At 36.5% G+C, this 27,511-nt stretch overlaps 1 protein-coding gene across 3 annotated transcripts in view; it reads right to left on the reverse strand.

Annotated features, from left to right (window-relative positions):
• The window catches only part of GRIA4 (glutamate ionotropic receptor AMPA type subunit 4), a gene marked incomplete at its 3' end in the record, with an annotated part of 515,808 nt that overhangs the window by 110,433 nt on the left and 377,864 nt on the right, over positions 1–27,511 (reverse strand). For all 3 annotated transcript variants that reach the window (XM_081240207.1, XM_081240208.1, XM_081240209.1), the window contains exon 5: positions 26,968–27,021. In XM_081240207.1, coding sequence (XP_081096333.1) covers positions 26,968–27,021 — 54 coding nt within the window. The remainder of the gene's footprint in view (positions 1–26,967; positions 27,022–27,511) is intronic.

A 27,511-nucleotide genomic window follows, 5' to 3' on the forward strand; every position in this document is an offset into this window, starting at 1 on the left:
ATGGTACTGGCATAGAAACAGACACATAGATCAATGGAAAAGAATAGGGCCCAGAAATAATTCCACAAACTTATGGTCAATTAATCTACAACAAAGGAGGCAAGAGTATAAAATGGGAAAAAGACAGTCCCTTCAATAATGGTGCTGGGGGAAACTGCACAGTTACATGTATAAAATAATGGAACTAGAACATTTTCTCACGCTGTATATGAAAATAAACTCAAAATGGTTTAAAGACATAAAGGTAAGACTGAAAACCAAAAAATTGAAGAGTAGGAAATACATTCAAATTCATTCTACAAGGCCACCATTACACGGATACCCAAACCAGACAAAGTTACTACAAAAAAAGAAAATTACAGCCAATATCTTTGATGAATATAGATGCAAAATTCCACAACAAAATATTAGCAAACCGAATTCAACTACTGAAAGAAAATACAGGCAGACCACTCTATGATATAAATCACAGCAATATTTTGGGGGGCCCACCTCCTAAGACAAAGTAAGCAAAAGCAAAAATAAACAAATAGGGACTAATTCAACTTAAAAGCTTCTGACAGCAATGGAAACCATCAATAAAACAAAAAGACAACCTTCTGAATGAGAGAAAATACTTACAAATGCTATGATCAGAAAGGGTTAATATTCAAAATATACAGATAGCTGATACAACTCAACACTAAAAAAACAAACAAACCATTAAAAAAAATAGGTAGAAGGGCTTCCCTGGTGGCACAGTGGTTGAGAGTCTGCCTGCCAATGCAGGGGACATGGGTTTGTGCCCTGGTCCAGGAAGATCTCACATGCCGTGGAGCAGCTGGGTCTGTGAGCCATGGCCGCTGAGCCTGCATGTCCAGAGCCTGGGCTCCACAATGGGAGAGGCCACAACAGTGAGAGGCCCGCGCACCGCAAAAAAAAAAAAAAAAAAAAAAAAAATGGGTAGAAGACTTGAATAGACATTTTTTAAAACAAAATGTAGACACGATCAACAGGCACATGTAAACATGCTCAACATCACTAATCGTCAGAGAAATGAACATCAAAACCACAAGGAGATATTACCTCACACCTCTCAGAAAGGCTGCTGTAAAAAAGACCACAAATGACAAATGTTGGCAAGGATGTGGAGATAAGGGAACCCTAATACACTGTTGGTGGGAATGTAAATTGGTATATCCACTATGGAAAACAGTATGGAATTTCCTCAAAAATCTAAAATAGAAATACAATATTATCCAGCAATTCCACTCCTGGGTATATATACAAAATAAACAAACAAATAAATAAATAAAAACACTACTTCAAAAACACATATGTGCCTGCCGCCTGTGCCCACCCCATCCCCAACAGTTTCCTGCTGCTGAGTCTTTGCTGTGCCTCGACCCTGGACAGTGGCAAGAGGGACCCCATCACCTCTTTTCTGCTGTGTTTCCCAGCCTAGTCTCTGAATCTCCAAATGGCCCTAGTTACAGGAGGTCTGGCCAATAGAGAAGGCAAGTTCTGCGACCTTGAGACACATGGAGTTTGATCTGGAACTGCAAGCAGTACCCTTCGATGTGCCTAGGAGGAGAAAGTGCCCCTGCATCCGGACATAGCACCTGGACTAACAACAACTGAAGATGTAAATAGTGCTATGTGGCTGACAGGGTCCAGGTGCTCCAACAAGGTGACAGGCCTGAGCCTCTGAGGTGGGAGAGCTGAGTTCAGGACATTGGACCACGAGAGACCTCCTGGCCCCATGTAATATCAACTGGTGAGAGCTCCCCCAGAGATGTCCGTCTCAACACTAAGACCTAGCTCCACTCAAAAACCAGCAAGCTCCAATGCTGGACATCCCATGCCAAACAACTAGCAAGACAGGAACACAACACCACCCATTAGAAGAGATGCTGCCTAAAATTATAATTAGTTCACAGACACCCCAAAACACATCACAGGATGCGGTTCTGCCCACCAGAAAGAAAAGATCTGACCTCATCCATCAGAACACAGGCACCAGTCCCCTCCACCAGGAAGTGTACACAACTCACTGAAACAACCTTACCAACTGGGAGAAGACACAAAAAACAATGGGAAACACAAACCTGCAGCCTGTGAAAAGGAGACCCCAAACACAGTAAGTTAAGCAAAATGACAAGACACAGAAATAAGCAGCAGATGAAGGAGCAAGGTAAAAACCCAACAGACCAAACAAATGAAGAGGAAATAGGCAGTCTACCTGAAAAAGAATTCAGAGTAATGATAGTAAAGATGATCCAAAATCTTGGAAATAGAATGGAGAAAATAGAAGAAAGTTTAACAAGGACCTAGAAGAATTAAAGAGCAAACAAACAATGATGAAATACACAATAAATGAAAGTAAAAATTCTCTAGAAGGAATCAATAGCAGAATAACAGAGACAGAAGAACGGAAAAGTGACTTGGAAGATAAAATAGTGGAAATAACTACCACAGAGCAGAATAAAGGAAAAATAATTGAGGATGGTTTCAGAGACCTCTGGGACAACATTAAAAGCACCAAGATTCGAATTATAGGGGTCCCAGAAGAAGAGAAAAAGAAAGATACTGAGAAAATATTTGAAGTGATTATAGTTGAAAACTTCCCTAATATGGGAAAGGAGATAGTTAATCAAGTCCAGGAAGCACAGAGAGTCCCATTGAGGATAAATCCAAGGAGAAACATGCCAAGACACATATTAATCAAACTATCAAAAATTAAATACAAAGAAAAAATATTAAAAGCAGCAAAAAACCCCCCAAATAACATACAAGGGAATCCACATAAGGTTAACAACTGATCTTTCATCAGAAACTCTGCAAGCCAGAAGGGAGTGGCAAGACATATTTAAAGTGATGAAAGGGAAAAACCTACAACTAAGATCACTCTACACAGCAAGGATCTCATTCAGATTCGAAGGAGAAGTTTAAAACCTTTACAGACAACAAAACCAAAGAGAATTCAACACCACCAAGCCAGCTTTACAACAAATGCTAAAGGAACTTCTCTAGGCAGGAAACACAAGAGAGGAAAAGACCTCCATAATAAACCCAACGCAATTAAGAATATGGTGATAGGAACATACATATTGATAACTACCTTAAATGTAAATGGATTAAATGTTCCACCCAAAAGACATAGACTGGCTGAATGGATACAAAAATAAGACCCATATATATGCTATCTACAAGACAACCACTTAATATCTAGGGACACATACAGACTGAAAGTGATGGGATGGAAACAGATGTTCCATGCAAATGGAAATCAAAGGAAAGCTGAAGTAGCAATTCTCATAACAGACAAAATAGACGATAAAACAGACTATTACAAGAGACAATGAAGGACACTCCATAATGATCAAGGGATCAAGGCAAGAAGAAGATATAACAATTGTAAATATTTGTGCACCTAAAATAGGAGCACCTCAATACATAAGGCAAATGTTAACAGCCATAAAGTGGGAAATCGACAGTAACACAATCATAGTAGGGGACTTTAACACCCCACTTTCACCAATGGAAATATTATCCACAATGAAAAAAAATAAGGAAACATAAGCTTTCAATGACCCATTAAACAAGGTGGACTTAATTGATATTTATAGGACATTCATCCTAAAACAACAGCATGCAGTTTCTTCTCAAGTGCCCATGGAACATTATCCAGGATAGGTCATATTTGGGGTCACAAATCAAGCCTTGGTAAATTTAAGAAAATTGAAATCATATCAAGTATCTTTCCCAACCACAATGCTATGAGACAACATATCAATTACAGGAAAAAAACTGTAAAAAATGAAAACACATGGAGGATAAACAATATGCTACTTAATAACCAGGAGATCACTGAAGAAATCAAAGAAGAAATCAAAAAATACCTAGAAACAAATGACAATGAAAACACGACAGCCCAAAATCTATGGGATGTAGCAAAAGCAGTTCTAAGGGAGAAGTTTAGAGCAATAAAATGCTACCTCAGGAAACAAGAAAAATCTCAAATAAACATCCTAATTTTACACCTAAAGCAATTAGAGAAAGAAGACCAAAAAACCCCCAAAGTTAGCAGAAGAAAAGAAATCATAAAGATCAGATAGGAAATAAATGAAAAAGCAATGAAGGAAATGATAGCAAAAATCAATAAAACTAAAAGCTGGTTCTTTGAGAAGATAAACAAAACTGATAAATCATTAGGCAGACTCATCAAAAAAAAAAAGGGAGAAGACTCAAATCAACAGAAATAGAAATGAAAAAGTAGAAGTAACAACTGACACTGCAGAAATACAACAGATCATGAGAGAATACTACAAGCAACTATATGCCAATAAGTTGGACAACCTGGAAGAAATGGACAAATTATTTGACAAGCACAACCTTCTGAGACTGAATCAGGAAGAAATAAAAAATAAAACAGACCAATCACAAGCACTGAAATTGAAACTGTGACTAAATATCTTCCAATAAACAAAAGCCCAGGACTAGATGGCTTCATAGGTGAATTCTATTAAACATTTAGAGAAAAGCTAATACCTATACTTCTGAAACTCTTCCAAAATATTGTAGAGGAAGGAACTCTCCCAAACTCATTTACAAGGCCAACATCATCCTGATACCAAAACCAAGCAAAGATGTCCAAAAAATGAAAACTACAAGTCAATATTACTAATGAACATAGATGAAATAATTCTCAACAAAATACTAGCAAACAGAATCCAACAGCACATGAAAAGGATCATACACCATGATCAAGTGTGGTTTATCCCAGGAATGCAAGCATTCTTCAATATACTAAATCATTCAATGTGATAAACCATATTAACAAATTAAAGATAAAATCCATATGATAATCCCAATAATGCAGAAAAAGCTTTCAACAAAATTCAACACCTATTTATGATAAAAGCCATTCAGAAAGTATGCATAGAGAGAACTTACCTCAACATAATAAAGGCCATATATGACAAACTCACAGCCCACATCGTTCTCAAAGGTGAAAACCTGAAAACATTTCCACTAAGATCAGGAAAAAGACAAGGTTGCCCACTCGAACCACTATTATTCAACATAGTTGTGGAAGTTTTAGCCACAGAAATTAGACAATATAGAAATAAAAGGAATCCAAATTGGAAAAGAAGAAATAAAACTGTCACTGTTTGCAGATGACTGATACTATGTATAGAGTATCCTAAAGATGTTACCAGAAAACTACTAGAGCTAATCAATAATTTCATAAAGCAGCAGGATACAAAATTAATACCCAGAAATCTCTTGCATTCCTCTACACCAATGATTAAAAATATGATAGAGAGGTTAAAGAAATACTCCCATTTACCACTGCAACATTAAGAATAAAATACCTAGGAATAAACCTACCTAAGGAGAAAAATGACCTGTATGCAGAAAACTGTAAGACACAGATGAAGGAAATTAAAGATGATCCAAACAGATGGAGACATACATACATACATACATACATACAAAAAATTTCACAATTTGTATGGAAACACAAAAGACCCCAAATAGCCAAAGCAATCTTGAGAAAGAAAAACGGAGCTGGAGGAATCAGGCTCCCTGACTTCAGACTGTGCTACAAAGCTACAGTAATCAAGACAGTGTGGTACTGGCACAAAAACAGAAATATAGATCAATGGAACTGGATAGAAAGCCCAGAGATAAACCCATGCACATATGGTCACCTTATCTTTGATGAAGGAGGCAAGAATATACAGTGGAGAAAAGACAGCCTCTTCAATAAGTGGTGCTGGGAAAACTGGAGAGGTACATTTAAAAGTTTGAAATTAGAACACTCCCTAACACCATACACAAAAATAAACTCAAAATGGATTAAAAACCTAAATGTAAGGCTAGACACTATAAAACTCTGAGAGGAAAACATAGGCAGAACACTTTATGCCATAAATCACAGCAAGATCCTTTATGACCCACCTCCTAGAGAAAAGGAAATAAAAACAAAAATAAACAAATGGCACCTAATGAAACTTAAAATCTTTTGCACAACAATGGAGATCATAAACAAGATGAAAAGACAACCCTCAGAATGGGAGAAAATATTTGCAAATGAAGCAACTGACTAAGTAGTAATCTCCAAAATACACAGCAGTTCATGCAGCTCAATATCAAGAAAACAAACAACCCAATTCAAAACTAGGGGGAAGACCTAAATAGATATTTCCAAAGAAGATATACAGGTTGCCAACAAACATATGAAAGGATGCTCAACATCACTGGTCATTAGAGAAGTGCAAATGAAAGCCACAATGAGGTTTCACGTCACACCAGTCAGAATGGCCATCATCAAAAAATCTACAAAGGATAACTGCTCGAGTGGATGTGGAGAAAAAGCAACCATATTTCACTGTTGGTGGGAATGTAAATTGATACAGCCACTATAGAGAACAGTATGGAATTTCCTTAAAAAACTAAAAATAGAACTACAGTATGACCCAGCATTCCCACTACTGGGCATATACCCTGAGAAAACCATAATTCAAAAACAGACATGCACCACAATGTTCATTGCAGCACTATTTACAGTAGCCAGGACATGGAACTAACCGAAGTGTCCCTCAACAGATGAATGGATAAAGAGATGTGGCACATATATACAATGGAATATTACTCAGCCATAAAAAGAAATGAAATTGAGTTATTTGTAGTGAGGTGGATGGACCTAGCCTGTCATATAGAGTGAAGTAAGTCATAAAGGGAAAAACAAGTACCGTATGTTAACACATATATTTGGAATATAAACAAAACAAAACAGAAAAAGGCTGTGAAGAACCTAGGGCCAGGACAGGAATAAAGACACAGACGTAGAGAATGGACTTGAGGACACAGGGAGGGGGAAGGGTAAGCTGGGGTGAAGTGAAATGGTAGCATTGACATATATACACTACCAAATGTAAAATTGCTAGTGGGAAGCAGCTGCATAGCACAGGGAGATCAGCTCACTGCTTTGTGACCACCTAGAGGGGTGGGATAGGGGCAGTGGGAGGGAGGCACAAGAGGTAGGGTATATGGGGATATATGTACACGTATAGCTGATTAACTTTGTTATATAGCAGAAATTAACACAACATTGTAAAGCAATTATACTCCAATAAAGATGTTTATATGGAACCACAAAAGACCCAGAATTGACAAAGCAATCCTGAGGAAAATGATTAAAGCTGGAAGTACAGCCCTTCCACAATTCAGACTATAGTGCAAAGTTCCAGTAAACAAAACAGTGTGGTATTGGTACAACAACAGACATATAAATCAATGGAACAGAATATAGAGCCCAGAAATAAACCTATGCATCTACTGTCAATTAATCCATGACAAAGAAGGGAAAAATATCTCTTCATCAAGTGCTGTTGGGAAAACTGAATAGCTATATGTAATTCAATGAAATTAGAGCACTCTCTCACACCATATACAAAAATAATCTCAAAATGGTTTAAAGACCTAAATGTAAGACAGGACACTACAAACTCCTAGAAGAGAACACAGGCAAAAGAGTTTTTGACATAAATCATAGTAATATTTTCCTTGTTCAGTCTCCCGAGGGAAAAACATATAAAAGCAAAAATAAACGAATTGGACCTAATCAAACTTAAAAGCTTTTGTGAAGCAAAGGAAACCATAAGCAAAATGAAAAGACAACCTATGGAATAGGAGAAAATATTTTCAAGTGATGCAACTGACAAGAGGTTAATATGCAGAATATACCCACAGTTTATACAGCTTAATATCTGAAAAATAAATAACCCAATCAAAAAATAGACAGAAGACTACATAGATATTTTTTCCAAAGAAGACATACAGATGACCAATAGGCACATGAAAACATGCTCAACATCACTAATTATTAGAAAGATGCGAATCAGAATCTCATTGAGGTATCATCTCACATCAGGCTATTATCAAAAAATCTACAAATAATAATTGCTGGAAAGAGTTAGTACACTGTTTGTAGGAATGTAAGTTGGTTCATCCACTATGGAAAACAGAATAAATATTCCTTGAAAAACTGAAAATAGAACTACCATAAGATATAGAAATCCCTCTCCTGGTCACATATCCAGAAAAAAAAAAAAACCCTCTAATTCAAGAAGATACATGCAGCCCAATGTTCATAGCAGCACTATTTCCAATAGTCAAGACATGGAAACAACCCATGTGTCCATCAACAGACAACAGGCTTAAAATATATGGGATATATATATATATATATATATATATATATATATACAAACACAATGGAATATTATAAGCCATAAAAGAATGATATAATGCCATTTGCAGCAACATGGATGGACCTAGAGAATATTATGCTTAGTGAAGTAAGTCAGACAGCAAAAAGACATATACTATATGATATCACTTATATGAGGAATCTAAAAAAGAATACAAATGAATCTATATAGAAAACAGAAATGGACTCACATACATAGAAAAGAAACTTATGTTTACGAAAGTGTAGAGGGAAGGGGAAGAAACAAATTAGGAGGGTGGGATTAATGGATACAAAACTACTATATATATAATAGATAAGCAACAAGTATTTACTGTATAGCACAGGGAATTACATTCAATAATTTGTAATAACCCATAATGGAATATAATCTGCAAAAAAACCCACACCTAAATCACTATGCTGTACACCTGAAATTAACACAATATTGTAAATGAACTATACTTCAATTTTAAAAATAATATGCTTTTAAATTCATGATATAATTTTAAATATCCCATATTGATGTGTGCCTTGCTTCATTCTTCTCTTTTTGTTAAATATAAATTGGACTTCATACTTTCTGTTTTGATTTTCAACTTGATGACTACAGAATATTTGAAACTTTCTGGAATATTTGTAGCCTTCAGTAACCAGTAAGAAATTTTATTTTAGGAATCAGTTCTTACTATTCTCATTAAATCAGTATTTTTTCAACTCTATTGAGGGATACATGACAAATAAAATTACAATATATTCAAACTGTACAACTGATGATTTGATATGTGTACACACTGTGACAGATACCAACCATTGATTTAATTAACACACCCAACACTTCACATTTCTTTTTGATGAGAACAAAATTTCTACTCTCTTAGAAAATTTCAATAATATAATATTAATAACTATAATGACCTTGTTATACCATGTTTATATATATATATATATTTATATATTTATCCATTTATCCATTTAGATAATAGCCACCCTAATGAGTTTGAGGTGTGAGGTGGTATCTCATTGGGGTTTTGATATGCATTTCTGTGATGATTAATGATGTTGAGCATCTTTTCATATACTGTTGATAATTTGTCTTGTTTGGAAAAAAGTCTTAGGTCATTTGCCCATTTTTAAATTACTTGCTTTTTTCTATTCAGCTGTAGGAATTCCTAGTATATTTTCAATATTAACTCTTTATTTGATATGTGGTTTGAAAATATTTTCTCCCATTCAGTAGATTGTCTTTTTATTTTGTTGATGGTTTCCTTTGCTGTGTAGAAGAGTTTTCATTTGATGTAGTCCCACTTATTTCTCTTTTTTTTTTTTTTTTTTTTGGCTTGTGCTTTAGGTATCAGATCCAAAAACTCATTGCCAGGACCAATGTCAAGGGGATTACCACCTAGCTTTTCTTCTAGGAGTTTTACAGTTTCAGATCTTATTTTCAGTAATCCATTTTATATAGTATAAAGGTCCATTTTCATTCTTTTGAATGTGAACACTCAGTTTTCCCAACATTATTTATTGAAGAGACTAACATTTCCTCATTGTATATTCTTCACTCCTTTGTTGAAAGTTAAGTGACCATATATGCTGGGGTTTATTCCTGAGCTCTATATTCTGTTCCATTTATCTATGTGTCTGTTTTTATTCCAATACAATATTGATTTGATTATTATAGCTTTGTAATAGAGCTTGAAATCAGGAAATGTAATGCCTCCAGCTGTTCTTAATTTTTCTTTCTGATAGTTGCTGTTATTGTATAGAAACACAACTGAGTTTTCTATATTAATTCCATATCCTGCAAATTTACTGAAGTCATTTATTCTAAACTTTTTTTTGGAATCTTTTTTGGTGAATTTTTCTATCAATACTACAATGTCATCTATGCACAGATAATTTTACTTCTTCCTTTCTAATTTGAATACTTTTATTTATTTATTTTTTGGCTCATTGCTCTGGCTAGGACTTCAGTACTATATTGAAAAATAGTGGTGAGAGATTGAATCAAGATGGCGGAGTAGAAGGATGTGCGCTCACTCCCTCTTGTGAGAGCACCAGAATCACAACTAACTGCTGAGCAGTCATCAACAGGAGGACACTGGAACTCACCATAAAGGATACCCCACATCCTAAGACAAAGGGGAGGCCACAGTGAGATGGTAGAAGGGGCAAAATCACAATAAAATCAAATCTCATAACTGCTGGGTGGGTGACTCACAAACTGGAGAACACTTATACCACAGAAGTTACCCACTGTAGTGAAGGTGCTTAGTCCCATGTCAGGCTTCCCCACTTGGGGGTCTGGCAATGGGAGGAGGAAATCCTAGACAGTCAGATTTTGAAGGCTGGCGGGATTTGACTGCAGGACTTTGACCAGACTCAGGGAAACAGAGACTTCATTCACTCTTGGAGGACAAACACAGGGTGGTGTGTGCATTGGGACCAGAGGAAGGAGCAGCGACCCCATAGGAGATTGAACCGGGCCTGCCTGCTAGTTTTTGGAGGTCTCCTGAAGAGGCAGGGGGTGGCTGTGTCTCACTGTGGGGACAGGGACACTGGCAGCAGAATTTCTGGAAGTACTCCTTGGTGTGAACCCTCCTGGAGTCCACCATTAGCCCCACCAAAGAGCCTGGGTAGGCTCCATTGTTGGGTCGCCTCAGGCCAAACAACCAACAGGGAGGGAACCCAGACCCATCCATCAGCAGACAAGCAGGTTAAGGTTTTACTGAACTCTGCCCAGCAAAGCAACAGCCAGTTCTACCTACCACCAGTCCCTCCCATCAGGAAACTTGCGCAAGGCTCTTAGATAGCCTCATCCACCAGAGGGCAGACAGCAGAAGAAAGAACTACAATCCTTAAGCCTGTGGAACAAAAACCACATTCACAGAAAGATAGACAAGAAAAAAAGGCAGAGAGCTATGTACCAGATGAAGGAAAAAAATAAAACCCCAGAAAAACAACTAAATGAAGTGGAGATAAGCAACCTTCTAGAAAAAGAATTCAGAACAATGATAGTGAAGATGATCCAGGACCTCAGAAAAAGAATAGAGGCAAAGGTTGAGAAGATGCAAGAAATGTCTAACAAACACCTAGAAGAATTAAAGAACAAGCAAACAAATGAACAATACAATAAGTGAAATGAAAAATACACTAGAAGGAATCAGTAGGAGAATAACTGAGACAGAAGAATGGATAAGTCACCTGGAAGACAGAATGGTGGAATTCACTGCTGTGGAAGAGAATAAAGAAAAAAGAATGAAAAGAAATGAAGACCACCTAAGAGACCTCTGGGACAACATTAAATGCAACAACATTTGCGTTATAGGGGTCCAGAAGGAGAAGAGAGAGAGAAAGGACCCGAGAAAATATTTGAATAGATTACAGTCAAAAACTCCCCTAACTCGGGAAAGGAAATAGCCATTCAAGTCCACGAAGCACAGAGAGTCCCATACAGGATAAACCCAAGAAGAAACACACCGAGACACAGAGTAATCAAATTGGCAAAAATTAAAGACAAAGAAATATTATTAAAAGCAGCAAGGGAAAAATGACAAATACCATAAAGGGGAATTCTCATAGGGCTAACAACTGATTTCTCAGCAGAAACTCTACAAACCAGGAGGGAGTCACATGACATATTTAAAGTGATGAAAAGGAAGAAACTACAACCAAGATTACTCTACCCAGCAAGGATCTCATTCAGATTTGATGGAGAAATCAAAAGCTTTACAGACAAACAAAAGCTAACAGAATTCAGCATCACCAAACCAACTCTAAAACGAATGCTAAAGGCACTTCTCTAAGTGGGAAGCAGAAGAGAAGAAAAGAACCGACATAAACTACTGAAAATAAATAAGAACATGGTAATAGGTATGTACATATCGATAATTACCTTAAACGTGAATGGATTAACATCTCCAACCAAAAGACATAGGCTCGCTGAATGGATACAAAAACAAGACCCATATATATGCTGTCTAAAAGCAACCCACTTCAGACCTAGGGACACATGGAGACTGAAAGTGTGGGGATGGAAAAAGATATTCCATGCAAATGGAAATCAAAAGAAAGCTGGAGTAGTAATACTCATATCAGATAAGTGGACTTGAAAATAAAGAATGTTACAAGAGACAAGGAAGGACACTACACAATGATCAAGGGATCAATCCAACAAGAAGAAATAACAGTTATAAACATATATCCACCCACTATAGGAGCACCTCAATACATAAGGCAAATGTTAACAGGTATAGAAGAGGAAATTGACAGTGACACAATAATCGTGGGGGACTTTAACACCTCACTTACACCAATGGACAGATCATCCAAACAGAAAATTAATAAGGAAACACAAGCTTTAAATGACACAATAGGCCAGAGATCTAATTGATATTTATAGGACAATCCATCCAAAAACAGCAGATTACACTTTCTTCTCAAATGCGCATGGAATATTCTCCAGGATAGATCACATCTTGGGCAACAAATCAAGCCTCAGTAAATTTAAGAAAATGGAAATCATATCAAGCATCTTTTCTGACCACAATGCTGTAAAGTTAGAAGCCACTTACAGGGAAAAACAAGTAAAAACCAGAAACACATGGAGGCTAAAGAATACGTTACTAAATAACCAAGAGATCATGGGGGAAATCAAAGAAGAAACCAAAACATACCTAGAGACAAATGACAAGGAAAACAAGACAATCCACAACTTATTGGGTGCAGCGAAAGCAGTTCTCAGAGGGAAGTTTATAGTAATAGAACCCTACTTCAAGAAACAACAAACAACTCAAATAAACAATCTAACCTTACACTGAAAGGAACTAGAGAAAGAAGAAAAAACAAAACCCAAAGTTAGTAGAAGGAAAGAAATCATAAAATCAGAACAGAAATTAATGAAATAGAAACAAAGAAAACAATAGCAAAGATCAATAAAACTAAAAGCTGGTATTTTGAGAAGAAAAACAAAATTAATAAATCATTAGCCAGACTCATCAAGAAAAAGAGGGAGAGGACTCAAAACCGTAAGATTAGAAAGGAAAAAGGAGAAGTTACAGCAGACACTGTAGGAATACAAAGCATCCTCAGAGACTACTACAAGAAACTGAATGCCAATAAAATGGACAACCTGGAAGAAATGGACACATTCTTAGAAAGGAATAAGCTTCCAAGACTGAACCAGGGAGGAACAGAAAATATGAACACAGCAATCACAAGTAATGAAATTGAAACTGTGATTAAATATCTTCCAACAAACAAAAATCCAGGACCAGATGGCTTCACAGGTGAATTCTATGAAACATTTAGAGAAGAGCTAACACACATCCTTCTCAAAGTATCCCAAAAAATTTCAGAGGAAGGAACACTCCCAAACTCATTCTATGAGGCCAACATCACCATGATACCAAAACCAGACAAAGATACAACAAAAAAAAGAAAATTATAGACCAATATCACTGATGAATATAGATGCAAAAATCCTCAACAAATGCTAGCAAACAGAATCCAACAACACATTAAAAGGATCATACACCATGATCAAGAGGGATTTATCCAAGGAGTGCAAGGATTCTTCAATATATGCAAATCAATCAATGTGATACACCATATTAACAAATTGAAGAAGAAAAACCATATGATCATCTCAATAGATGCAGAAAAACTTTTGACAAAATTGAACACCCATTTATGATAAAAACTCTCCAGAAAGAGGGCATAGGGGGAACCTACCTCAAAATAATAAAGGCCAAACATGACAAACACACAGCAAACACCATTCTCAATGGTGAAAAACTGAAAACATTTCCTCTAAGATCAGGAACAAGACAAGGATGTCCACTCTCACCACTATTATTCAACATAGTTCTGGAAGTCCTAGCCATGGCAATCAGAGAAGAAAAAGAATTAGAAGGAATAAAAATTGGAAAAGAAGAAGTAGAATTGTCACTTTTTGCAGGCTACATGATACTATACATAAAGAATCCTAAAGATGCCACCATAAAGTTACTAGAGCTAATCAATGAATTTGGTAATGTTGCAGGATACATAATTAAGGCACAGAAATCACTTGCATTCCTATACACTAATGATGAAAAATCTGAAAGGAAAATTAAGGAAACACTCCCACTGAAACAAAAAGAATAAAATACCTAGGAATAAACCTACCTAGGGAGACAAAAGACTTGTATGCAGAAAAATATAAGACACGGATGAAAGAAATTAAAGATGATACAAACAGAGGGAGAGATAGATCATGTTCTTGGATTTGAAGAATCAACATTGTGCAAATGACTATACTACCCAAAGCAATCTACAGATTCAATGCAATCCTTATCAAATTACCAATGGCATTTTTTACAGAACTAGAACAAAAACTCTTAAAATTTGTATGGAGACACGAAAGACCCCGAATAGCCAAAGTGGTCTTGATGGAAAAAAACAGACCTGGAGGAATCAGACTCCCTGACTTCATACTATACTACAAACCTACAGTAATCAAGACAGTATGGTACTGGCACAAAAACAGAAATATAGATCAATGGAACAGGATAGAAAGCTCAGAGATAAACCCATGCACCTACGGTCAACTAATCTATGACAAAAGAGGTAAGGATATAAAATGGAGACAAGACAGTGTCTTCAATAAGTGGTGCTGGGAAAACTGGACAGCTACATATAAAAGAATGAAATTAGAATATTCCCTAACAGGGACTCCTGGGAAGATGGAAGAGTAAGACGAGGAGATCACCTTCCTCTCCACAGATACACCAGAAATTCATCTACACGTGGAACAACTACTACAGAACACCTACTGAACGCTGGCAGAAGACCTCAGACCTCCCAAAAGGCAAGTAACTCCCCACGTACCTGAGTAGGGCAAAAGAAAAAAGAATAAACAGAGTCAAAAGCATAGGGACGGGACATGACCTGTGGGAGGGAGCTGTGAAGGAGGAAAGGTTTCCACACACTAGGAAGCCCCTTCGTGGGCAGAGACTGCAGGTGACAGAGGGGGGAAGATTCAGGGCCGCGGAGGAGAGCACAGCAACAGGGGTGAGGAGGGCAAAGCAGAGAGATTCCCGCACAGAGTATCGGTGCCAATCGGCACTCACCAGCCCGAGAGGCTTGTCTGCTCACCCGCCGGGGAGGGCAGGGCTGGGAGTTGAGGCTCAGGCTTCCTTCGGAGTGCAGGGAGAGGACTGGGGTTGGCGACGTGAACACAGCCTGCAGGGGGTTAGTGCACTACAGCTAGCCAAGAGGGAGTCCGGGGAAAAGTCTGGACCTGCCGAAGAGGCAAGAGACTTTTTCTTCCCTCTTTGTTTCCTGGTGCATGAAGAGAGGGGATTAAGAGCACTGCTTTAAGGAGCTCCAGAGACTGGTGTGAGTCGTGGCTAACAGCGCGGACCACAGAGACGGGCATGAGACGCTATGGCTGCTGCTGCCGCCACCAAGAAGCCTCTGTGTGAGCCAGGTCACTATACACACCTCCCTTCCAGGGAGCCTGTGCAGCCCGGAACTTCCAGGGTCCTGGGATCCAGGGACACCTTCCCGGGAGAACGCACGGTGGGCCTCAGGCTGGTGAAACGTCACGCCGGCCTCTGCCGCCACAGGCTTGAGCAGTATCTGCACCCATCCCTCCCCCAGGGCTGAATGAGCCAGAGACCCCGAGTCAGTTGCTCCTTTAACCCCGTCCTGTGTGAGCGAAGAACCGACACCCTCTGGCGACCTACACTCAGAGGCAGGGCCAAACCCAAAGCTGAGCCACGGGAGCTGTGCAAACAAAGAAGAGAAAAGGAAATCTCTCCTAGCAGCCTCAGGAGCAGCTGATTAATACTCCACAATCAAGTTGATGTACCCTGCATCTGTGGAATACCTGAATAGACAACGAATCATCCCAAATTGAGGAGGTGGACTTTGAGAGCAAGATTTATTAGTTTTTCCCCTTCTTCTCTTTATGTGAGTGTGTATGTGTATGCTTCTGTGTGAGTTTGTCTGTATAGCTTTGTTTTCACCATTTGTCCTAGGGTTCTATCCGTCCATTATTTTGTATTGTTTTGTTTTGTTTTATTACTTTATAAAAATTTTTTCTTAATAATTATTTTTATTTTAATAACTTTATTTTATTTTATCTTACTTTATTTTGTTTTATATTACTTTCTTTCTTCCTTTCTTCCTTTCTTTCTTTCTTTCTTTCTTTCTTTCTTTCTTTCTTTCTTTCTTTCTTTCTTTCTTTCTTTCTACTTTTTCTCCCTTTTATTCTGAGCCATGTGGATAAAAGGCTCTTGTTGCTGCAGCCAGGAGTCAGTGCCGTGCCTCTGAGGTGGGAGAGCCAACTTCAGGACACTGGTCCACAAGAGACGTCCTACCTCCACATAATATCAAATGGGGAAAATCTCCCAGAGATCTCCACCTCAATAGCAACACCCAGCTTCACTCAATGACAAACAAGCTACAATGCTGTACACCCTGTGCCAAACAACTAACAAGACAGGAACACAACCTCACCCATTAGCAGAGAGGCTGCCTAAGAGCATAATAAGTCAACAGAGACCCCAAAACAAACCACCAGACGTTGACCTGCCCACCAGAAAGACAAGATCCAGCCTAATCCACCAAAACACAGGTACTTGTCCTCTCCAGCAGGAAGCCTACACAACCCACTGAACAAACTTTAGCCACTGGGGACAGACACCAAAAACAACAGGAACTACGAACCTGCAGCCTATAAAAAGGAGACCCAAAACACAGTAAGATAAGCAAAATGAGAAGACAGAAAAACACACAGCAGATGAAGGAGAAAGATAAAAACCCACCAGACCTAACAAATGAAGAGGAAATAGGCAGTCTACTTGAAAAAGAATTCAGAATAATGATAGTAAAGATGATCCAAAATATTGGAAGTAGAATAGAGAAAATGCAAGAAACATTTAACAAGGACCTAGAAAAACTAAAGATAAAACAAGCAACAATGAACAACACAATAAATGAAATTAAAAATACTCTAGATGGGATCAATAGCAGAATAACTGAGGCAGAAGAATGGATAAGTGACCTGGATGGTAAAATAGTGGAAATAACTACTGCAGAACAGAATAAAGAAAAAAAAAATGAAAAGAACTGAGGACAGACTCAGAGACCTCTGGGAAAACACTAAACGCACCAACATTCGAATTATAGGGGTTCCAGAAGAAGAAGAGAAAAAGAAAGGGACTGAGAAAATATTTGAAGAGATTATAGTTGAAAACTTCCCTAATATGGGAAAGGAAATAGTTAATCAAGTCCAGGAGACACAGAGAGTCCCGTACTGAATAAATCCAAGGAGAAACACGCCAAAACACATATTAATCAAACTGTCAAGAATTAAACACAAATAAAACACATTAAAAAGAGCAAGGGAAAAACAACAAATAACACACAAGGGAATCCCCATAGGTTAACAGCTGATCTTTCAGCAGAAACTCTGCAAGCCAGAAGGGACTGGCAGGACATATTTAAACTGATGAAGGAGAAAAATCTACAACCAAGATGGCTCTAACCAGCAAGGACCTCATTCAGATTTGATGCAGAAATTGAAAACTTTATATACAAGCAAAAGTTGAGAGAGTTCAGCACCAACAAATCAGCTTTACAACAAATGCTAAAGGATCTTCTCTAGGCAAGAAACACAAGAGAAGGAAAAGACATACAATAACAAATGCAAAACAATTAAGAAAATGGGAATAGGAACATACATACCAATAATTACCTTATATGTAAATGGATTAAATGCTCCCACCAAAAGACCCAGACTGGCTGAATGGATACAAAACAAGACCCATATATATGCAGTCTACAAGAGACCCACTTCAAACCTAGAGATATATACAGACTGAAAGTGAGGGTATGGAAAAAGGTATTCCATGCAAATGGAAACCAAAAGAAAGCTGGAGTAGCAAGTCTCATATCAGAAGAAATAGACTTTAAAACAAAGGCTATTAGAAGAGACAAAAAGAACACTACATAATGATCAAGGGATTAATCTTAGAAGAAGATATAACAATTGTAAATATTTATGCACCCAACATAGGAGCACCTCAATACATCAGGCTAATACTAACAGCCATAAAAGGGGAAATTGACAGTAACATATTTATAGTAGGGGACTTTAACACCCAACTTTCACCAATAGAGGGATCATCCAAAATGAAAATAAATAAGGAAACACAAACTTTAAATGACACATTAAACAAGGTGAACTTAATTGATATTTATAGGACATTCCATCCAAAAACAACAGAATACACATTTTTCTCAAGTGCTCATGGAACATTCTCCAGGATAGATCATATCTTGGGTCACAAATCAAGCCTTGGTAAATTTAAGAAAATTGAAATTGTATCAAGTATCTTTTCTGACCACAGTGCTATGAGATTAGATATCAATTACAGGAAAAGATCTGTAAAAAAATACAAACACATGGATGCTAAACAATGCACTGTGTAATAACGAAGGGATCACTGAAGAAACCAAAGAGAAAATACAAAAATACCTGGAAACAAATGACAATGGAGACATGACAACACAAAACCTATGGGATGCAGCAAAAGCAGTTCTAAGAGGGAAGTTTATAGCAATACCATCCTGCCTTAAGAAACAGGAAACATCTCGAATAAACAACCTAACCTTGCACCTAAAGCAATTAGAGAAAAAAGAACAAAAAAAAACCCAACGTTAGCAGAAGGAAAGACATCATAAAGATCAGGTCAGAAATAAATGAAAAAGAAAGGAAGGTAATGATAACAAAGATGAATAAAACTAAAATCTGGTTCTTTGAGAAGATAAACAAAATTGATAAACCATTAGCAAGACTCACCAAGAAGAAAAGGGAGAAGACTCAAATCAATAGAATTAGAAATGAAAAAGGAGAAGTAACAACTGACACTGCAGAAATACAAAAGATCATGAGAGATTACTACAAGCAACTCTATGCCAATAAAATGGACAACCTGGAAGAAATGGACAAAGTTTTAGAAAGGCAAAACTTGCCAAGGCTGAAACAGGAGTAAATAGAAAATATGGACAGAAAAATCACAAGCACTGAAATTGAAACTGTGATTAAAAATCTTCCAAAAAACAAAAGCCCAGGACTAGATGGCTTCACAGGCGAATTCTACCAAACAATTAGAGAAGTGCTAACACCTATCCCTCTCAAACTCTTCCAAAATACAGCAGAGGAAGGAACACTCCCAAACTCATTCTACGATGCCTCCATCACCCTGATACCAAAACCAGACAAAGATGTCACAAAAAAAGAAAACTACAGGCCAATATCACTGATGAACATTGATGCAAAAATCCTCAACAAAATACTAGCAAACAGTATCCAACAGCACATTAAAAGGATCATACACCATAATCAAGCAGGGTTTATTCCAGGAATGCAAGAATTCTTTATTGTATGCAAATCAATCAACGTGATACACCATATTAGCAAACTGAAGGAGAAAAACCATATGATCATCTCAATAGATGCAGAGAAAGCTTTCACGAAATGCAACACCCATTAATGTAAAAACCCTGCAGAAAGTAGGCATAGAGGGAACTTAACTCAACATAATAAAGGCTGTATATGACAAACCCACATCCAACATCATCCTCAATGGTGAAAAACTGAAAGCATTCCCACTAAGATCAGGAACAAGACAAGGTTGCCCACTCTAACCACTGCTATTCAACATAGTTATGGACGTTTTAGCCACAGTAATCAGAGAAGAAAAGGAAATAAAAGGAATCCAAATCTGAAAAGAAGTAAAACTGTCACTGTTTTCAGATGACATGATACTATACATAGAGAATCCTAAGGATGCTAAGAGAAAACTACTAGAGCTAATCAATGAATTTGGTAAAGTAGCAGGAAACAAAATTAATGCACAGAAATCTCTGGCATTCCTACACACTAATGATGAAAAATCTGAAAGTGAAATCAAGAAAACACTCGCATTTACCCCTGAAACAAAAAGAATAATATATCTAGGAATAAACCTATCTAAGGAGACAAAAGACCTGTATGCAGAAAATTATAAGACACTGATGAAAGTAATTAAAGATGATACAAATAGATGAAGAGGTATACCATGTTCGTGGATTGGAATAATCAACATTGTGAAAATGACTCTACTACACAAAGCAATCTACAGATTCAGTGCAATCTCTATCAAACTACCACTGGCATTTTTCACAGAACTAGAACAAAAAAATTTCACAATGTGTATGGAAACACAAAAGACCTCTAATAGAAAAAGCAATCTTAAGAATGAAAAATGGAGCTGGAGGAATCAGGCTCCCTGACTTCAGACTATACTACAAAGCTACAGTAATCAAGACAGTATGGTACTGGCACAAAAACAGAAATATAGATCAATGGAACAGGATAGAAAGCCCAGAGATAAACCCATGCACATATGGTCACCTTATCTATGATAAAGGAGGCAAGAATATACAGTGGAGAAAAGACAGCCTCTTCAATAATTGGTGCTTGGAAAACAAGACAGGTATATGTAAAAGTATGAGATTAGAACACTCCCTAACACCATACACAAAAATAAGCTCAAAATGGATTAAAGACCTAAATGTAAGGCCAGAAACTATCAAACTCTTAGAGGAAAACATAGGCAGAACATTCTATGACATAAATCACAGCAAGATCCTTTTGGACCCACCTCCTAGAGAAATGGAAATAAAACCTAAAATAAACAAATGGGACCTAATGAAACTTCAAAGTTTTTGCATAGCAAAGGAAACCATAAACAAGACCAAAAGACAACTCTTAGATGGGAGAAAATATTTTCCAATGAAGCAACTGACAAAGGATGAATCTCTAAAATTTACAGCAGCTCATGTGGCTCAATAACAAAAAAACAAACAACAAAATCCAAAAATGTGCAGAAGACCTAAATAGACATTTCTCCAAAGAAGATATACAGATTGTCAACAAACACATGAAAGAATGCTCAACATCATTAATCATTAGAGAAATGCAAATCAAAACTACAATGAGATATCAACTCACACCACTCAGAATGGCCATAATCAAAAATTCTAGAAACAATAAATGCTGGAAAGGGTGTGGAGAAAAGGTAACACTCTTGCACTGCTGCTGGGAATGTGAATTGGTACAGCCACTATGGAGAACAGTATGGAGGTTCCTTAAAAAACAACAAATAGAACTACCATATGACCCAGCAATCCCACTACTGGGCATATACCCTGAGAAAACCATAATTCAAAAAGAGTCATGTACCAAAATGTTCACTGCAGCTCTATTTTCAATAGCCAGGAGATGGAAACAACCTAAGTGTCCATCATTGGATGATTGGATAAAGAAGACGTGGCACACATATACAATGGAATATTACTCAGCCATAAAAAGAAACGAAATTGAGTTATTTGTAGTGAGGTGGATGGACCTAGTGTTTGTCATACAGAGTGAAGTAAGTCAGAAAGAGAAAGACAAATACCATATGCTAACACATATATATGGAATCTAAGAAAAAAAGAAAACGTCATGAAGAACCTAGGAGTAAGATGGTAATAAAGACACAGACCTACTAGAGAATGGACTTGAGGATATGGGGAGGGGGAAGTGTAAGCTGTGACAAGGTGAGAGAGTGGCATGGACATATATACACTACCAAACGTAAAATAGATAGCTAGTGAGAAGCAGCCGCATAGAAGAGGGAGATCAGCTCGGTGCTTTGTGACCACCTGGTTTTGAGGGATAGGGAGGGTGGGAGAGAGGGAGTCACAAGAAGGAGGAGATATGGGAACATATTTATATGTATAACTGATTCACTTTGTTATAAGGCAGAAACTAAGACACCATTGTAAAGCAATTATACTCCAATAAAGAAGTAAGTAAATAAATAAATAATTAAAAAAAGAATAGTCCCAGCACCATACACAAAAATAAATTCAAAATGGATTAGAGACCTAATTGTAAGATCAGACACTATAAGAGTCTTAGAGGACATCTTAGGAAGAACACTCTTTGACATAAATCACAGCAAGATCTTTTTTGATCCATTTCCTAGAGTAATGGAAATGAAAACATAAATGAACAAATGGGATGTAATGAAACTTAAAAGCTTTTGCATAGCAAAGGAAAGTACAAGCAAGACGAAAAGACAGCCCTCAGAATGGGAGAAATATTTGCAAATGAATCAATGGACAAAGGATTAATCTCTAAAATATATAAACAGCTCATGCAGCTCAATATTAAAAAAACAAACAACCCAATCCAAAAATGGGCAGAAGACCTAAATAAATTTTTCTCCAAAGAATACACATAGATGGCCAAGAGACACATGAAAAACTGCTCAAAATCACTAATTATTATAGTAATGCAAATCAAAACTACACTGTGGTATCACCTCACACCGGTTAAAATGGGCATCATCAGAAAATCTACAAACATTAAATTCTGGAGAGGGTGTGGAGAAAAGGGAACCCCCTTGCACTGTTGATGGGAATGTAAATTGATACTTCCACTATGGAGAACTGTATGGAGGTTACATAAAAAACTATAAGTAGAAATACTATATGACCAGCAATCCCGCTACTGGGCATATACCCAGAGAAAACCATAATTCAAAAAGACACACATACTCCAATGTTCATTGCAGAACTATTTACAATAGCCAGGACATGGAAGCAACATAAATGCACATTGACAGATGAATGGATAAAGATGATATGGTACATGTATACAATGGAATATTACTCAGCCAGAAAAAGGAACAAAATTGGTTCATTTGTAGAGATGTGGATGGATCTAGAGACTGTCATACAGAGTGAAGTAAGTCAGAAAGAGAAAAACAAATATTGTGTATTAACACATATATGTGGAACCTAGAAAAATGGTACAGATGAACCAGTTTGCAGGGCAGAAATTGAGACACAGATGTAGAGAACAACTGTATGGAAATCGAGGGTGGAAGTGGGGGTGGGTGGGTGGTGGTTGTGGTGTGATGAATTGGGAGATTGGGATTGACATATATACACTAATATGTATAAAATGGGTAACTAATAAGAATCTGCTGTATAAAAAAATGAAATAAAATTCAAAAATAAATACATAAATACATAAATATAAAAATAAAAAAAGAAAAATAGTGGTGAGAGAAGACATCCCCATCTTAAATGAAAAGCTTTCAGCTTTTCAACATTAGATATGATGTTAGAGGTGGGCTTGTCATACATGGCCTTTTTTATAGTGCAGTATGTTCCTTCTATACTCAGGTTCTTGAGATTTTCTTATCATGAAATAATGTGAATTATGTCAAATGCTTTTTCTGCCTCTATTGAGATGATCATATGATTTTTATTCTTTTCGAAATGTGGTGCCATCACATTGGTCACTTCGCCGATATCAAACCATCCTTGCATCTCTGGGCAAATCCCTCTTGATCTTGATATGATCTTCATTCAATCCTTTTAATGTACTGTTTAATTTGGTTTGTTAATATTTTGTAGAGGATTTTTGCATCTATGTTCAACAATCAGTCTGAAATTTAGTTTTTTTGTAGTGTTGTTGTCTGGCTTTGGTATTAGTGTAATTTTGGCCTTGAAAATAAATTTGGAAGTGTTCTCTCTGCTTCTATTTATTGGAATAATTTTAAAAGTTTTGGTAATTATTCTTGTTTAAAGGTTTGGTAGAAATTATCCATGAAGCCATATGGTCCTGGACTTTTTTGTGGGGGAGTGATTTGGTTACTGATTCAAACTCCTCTCTTGTTATTGGTTAGTTCAGATTTTCTTTTTAATTATAATTCATGCTTGATATGTTTTATGTTTCTAGGTATTTATTCATTTCCTCTTGGGTATATAATTTGTGGGTATTATTGTTCACAGTAGTTTCTTATGATCTTTAGTATTTGTGTGGTATTAGTTGCAATTGATCTTACCTTTATGATTTTTCAAATTTTCTTTTTCCTTTGTCTAGTTAAAGATTTGTCAATTTTGTTTATCTTTTCCAAAAACTACATTCATTGATATTTTCTATTGTCTTTTTAGTCTCTATTTCATTTATCTCCACTTTGATCTTTGTTACTTCCTTCCTTCACCTAAATTTGAGTTTAGTTTGTTCTCATTTTTCTAGTCCTTGAGGTAAAAAGTTCTTTAGTTAATTTCTCTATTTTTATTTAATCTTGGCATCTATTTCTATAAACTTTCCTTTTAGAACTGCTTGAGGTGTATTCCATATGTTCTGGTATGGTATGTTTCCATTTCCAATTGCATTTGTCTCAAGGTACGTTTTTATTTCACTCTTGATTTCTTCTTTGACCCAGTGGTTGTCAGGAGCATTTGGCTAATCTCCACATATTTGTAGATTTTCCAGTTCTTTTTGTAATTAATTTCTAATTTCACACCACTGTGGTCATGTGGATGCATGCCCCATTGGCTTTTGGACCTAGGTGCTTTTGAGGGGCTATCTCTTGAGTGGCAGCCTTAAAAACTGAGGTGCTAAACATGTGGTCCAAATCCTTTGCTCTTCATGTAGAAGCTGAGGGTTGAGGATTCCCTTCCGATTGTATGGCACTATGCTGGGAGTAGTGTTTATGGAAAGAGTGTGCCGCACACTTTCCCACCCATTTCTGTGTGGGTGTTTTCTCAGCTGCCCGATGTGTAGGAGTCACTCAGCTAGTTTCTTGATTTTTCTCAGAGGAATTGCTCTGTATGTGTGTCTGTGGGAGAAAGGGAGTTCAAGAGCTTCCCTTATTTCCATCGTAATCCCTCCAACTAAATCAGTCTTTTCTACTTCATATGTTGTTACTTAGTCATTATACAGATAATTTGAATGTGATGCCATCTACTAGGGCTGTTTAATACAGGCTGTTATACCCATTAGGATATTATAACTACTAATTCTTTTAATTTTGTATGGTTTGTCAATGTCAGCAATTCCATTCTGGCATGATAATCTGTAACATATTGTCTTTTTTTTCCCTTCTGAATTCCATTGTTTGGAAAGAATAGATGGTATTAAAACCTTCTATTTGCTAGAGTCTCCTTGTCTAATGTCATTGTGACATTATGTCTTTTTTTCTTATGGTGATTAATATCAGGATATATTTGCTTTAAGATTTTTAGTTTTATAAAGTATGTTAAAATATCCAGACTACAGGCCTACTAAAAGCAATGGAAAAAAATAAGTGAAAATTTCTCAGTATTTTCAGTATTTTCATGATAATATTAAGTAACAAAATTATACTTTATTCAAGAAATGCAATACAATAAGACTTTAGAGTTTACATTTTAATATCTCAACTCCATAGTGAAACCTAGTTCATTAAAGACTTAAAATTCCTGTCTCAAAGTGTGATGGCCCACTTGTCACATGAAAAGAGTGGATGAATATGAATCTGTTTTGCAGCCTTGTTCTTTCCCTGCTTTGAGTGCAAGACCCTCACCAAAGAAATATGTGGTGGGAAAAGAGAAAAAAGAGAACACATTCTTAACTTCTCTAGGATAAACCACTTTTGAGATCAAGCCCTTAGGGCAGATCTGATACTGCCCTGTTTATCAGGGTACTCTGATAAATCAAGGAGAATGTCCCTCTGCATGGTCATTTTCCCCCCACACTTGCAAAGTTAACAAGAAATATTTGAGACTTGCCAAGAAATCTAAAAGGACTTGACTTACACCTTTAAGAATTTTATACTAATGCCTGTATTTTGTACAATAAACATCTATATATATGTGAAATTTGACACTATTAAAATAATTTGGATTACTCCCAACAAAAGACTTTCTTAAATAGCCATTTCAAACTTGTTTTTCATAAAATTAAAAAAAAACATGGGTCATCAGTTTTAATCATTCTTGTAATACCCCTAAGTATTGGCAATCTTCATCCATAAAGTAGCACATTTATCATTCACACAGACAAAAGGCCATTATCTAATTTGTCAAGTAATATTATAGAAAAACAAACATTACAATTAGCTTTAAAGGTAACTATGGAAGATATCAAGCTTATCTGCACCAAAATATATTGAATTAGAAATATAATGATCACTGTGATTAATGAAATACAATTGTTTTTAAGGAAAGACAAGAAAAATTTAACATAAATTTTTTCCACCATTTGAGCTACCACCTCCTCCCCTTTAGTGTGCATTGTGCATCTGCATTATACATTAATACATTAGCTAGATCCTCTTAGAAGGCCCAGGAATGCCTACTCAGAAAAAAAATAAAAATAAAGAAAGAAAAAGAAGCAATTTCCTCCTGGCACCAGCAAGATAACTACTTAGGAGATTAGGAGATAACATTCCTTTCTCAATCCTGTAAGGGGTCACAATGACCCACTATTGCCCTGTTGGACTATGTAAACTGTCAATATGTTTCTTTGTTTCATAACCCTTTATCTCAAAAACTTATGTTTTGATCTCTAAGTTGTGCAGAAAATCTCGTTGCTTTGACCTCTAATGGGCAGAACAGTCCTCAGAGCTTTCTGAAAGACTATCTAGTGGGTTATAATCCTCAGGTAGGCCTAAATAAAATTTTCCATTTCTTTCTTAGATTGACCATTAATTTTTTTGTGGACGCATAAGAGTACTATCCTATGTGTTATAAAAAGCTTAGTAAGTAACATAGTTTAATAATAGAACACTATTTCAAGGCACAATTAACATAATCTTGAATGTTTGAGCAATTCTTATGAAAAATAGAAAATAAAGAGTTCTTACCAAGTTTGCAATGATATAATGGTAGCCTTTAACATGCTTTCCAACACTCACAATCTGTGAAGATATAAGGAAATATGAGAAAACCAATTTAACTTTACTGCATGATCATATTTTTAAAAACAGAATTTTAACTATTCTAGCATAATGCCATGTGGAAACATGTTGAGAAAATGATATCGTTTTTCTTATGAATGTGATTTATCCTGATTAGAAGAAATTCATAAGCCACACTAAAAATAAAGTGGTTGAATTAAAAAAAAAAAACCTTGTAATTTCAATCCCACTGTATAAATGACAAACCATTTCATTATATCTTGTTCAGAAAACTACTATGCTATAATCCCCTCAAAGAGAATGACAATGTTATGAGACAAACCAATAGTTTACATATATTTCTAAAAAAAGAATACTTTAGCATAAGAAAGAAAATTATTTTGGTTCAAAGAACTTAGATGTACTTAATTTATTGATGATTTATAAGAATTCATGATAGACTGTTAGGTGCCTCAACTGGTTTTGGTTCAAAGAACTTAGATGTACTTAA

This window comes from Mesoplodon bidens, assembly GCF_964165515.1.
Source record: "Mesoplodon bidens genome assembly, chromosome: 7".
NCBI lineage: Eukaryota > Metazoa > Chordata > Mammalia > Artiodactyla > Ziphiidae > Mesoplodon > Mesoplodon bidens.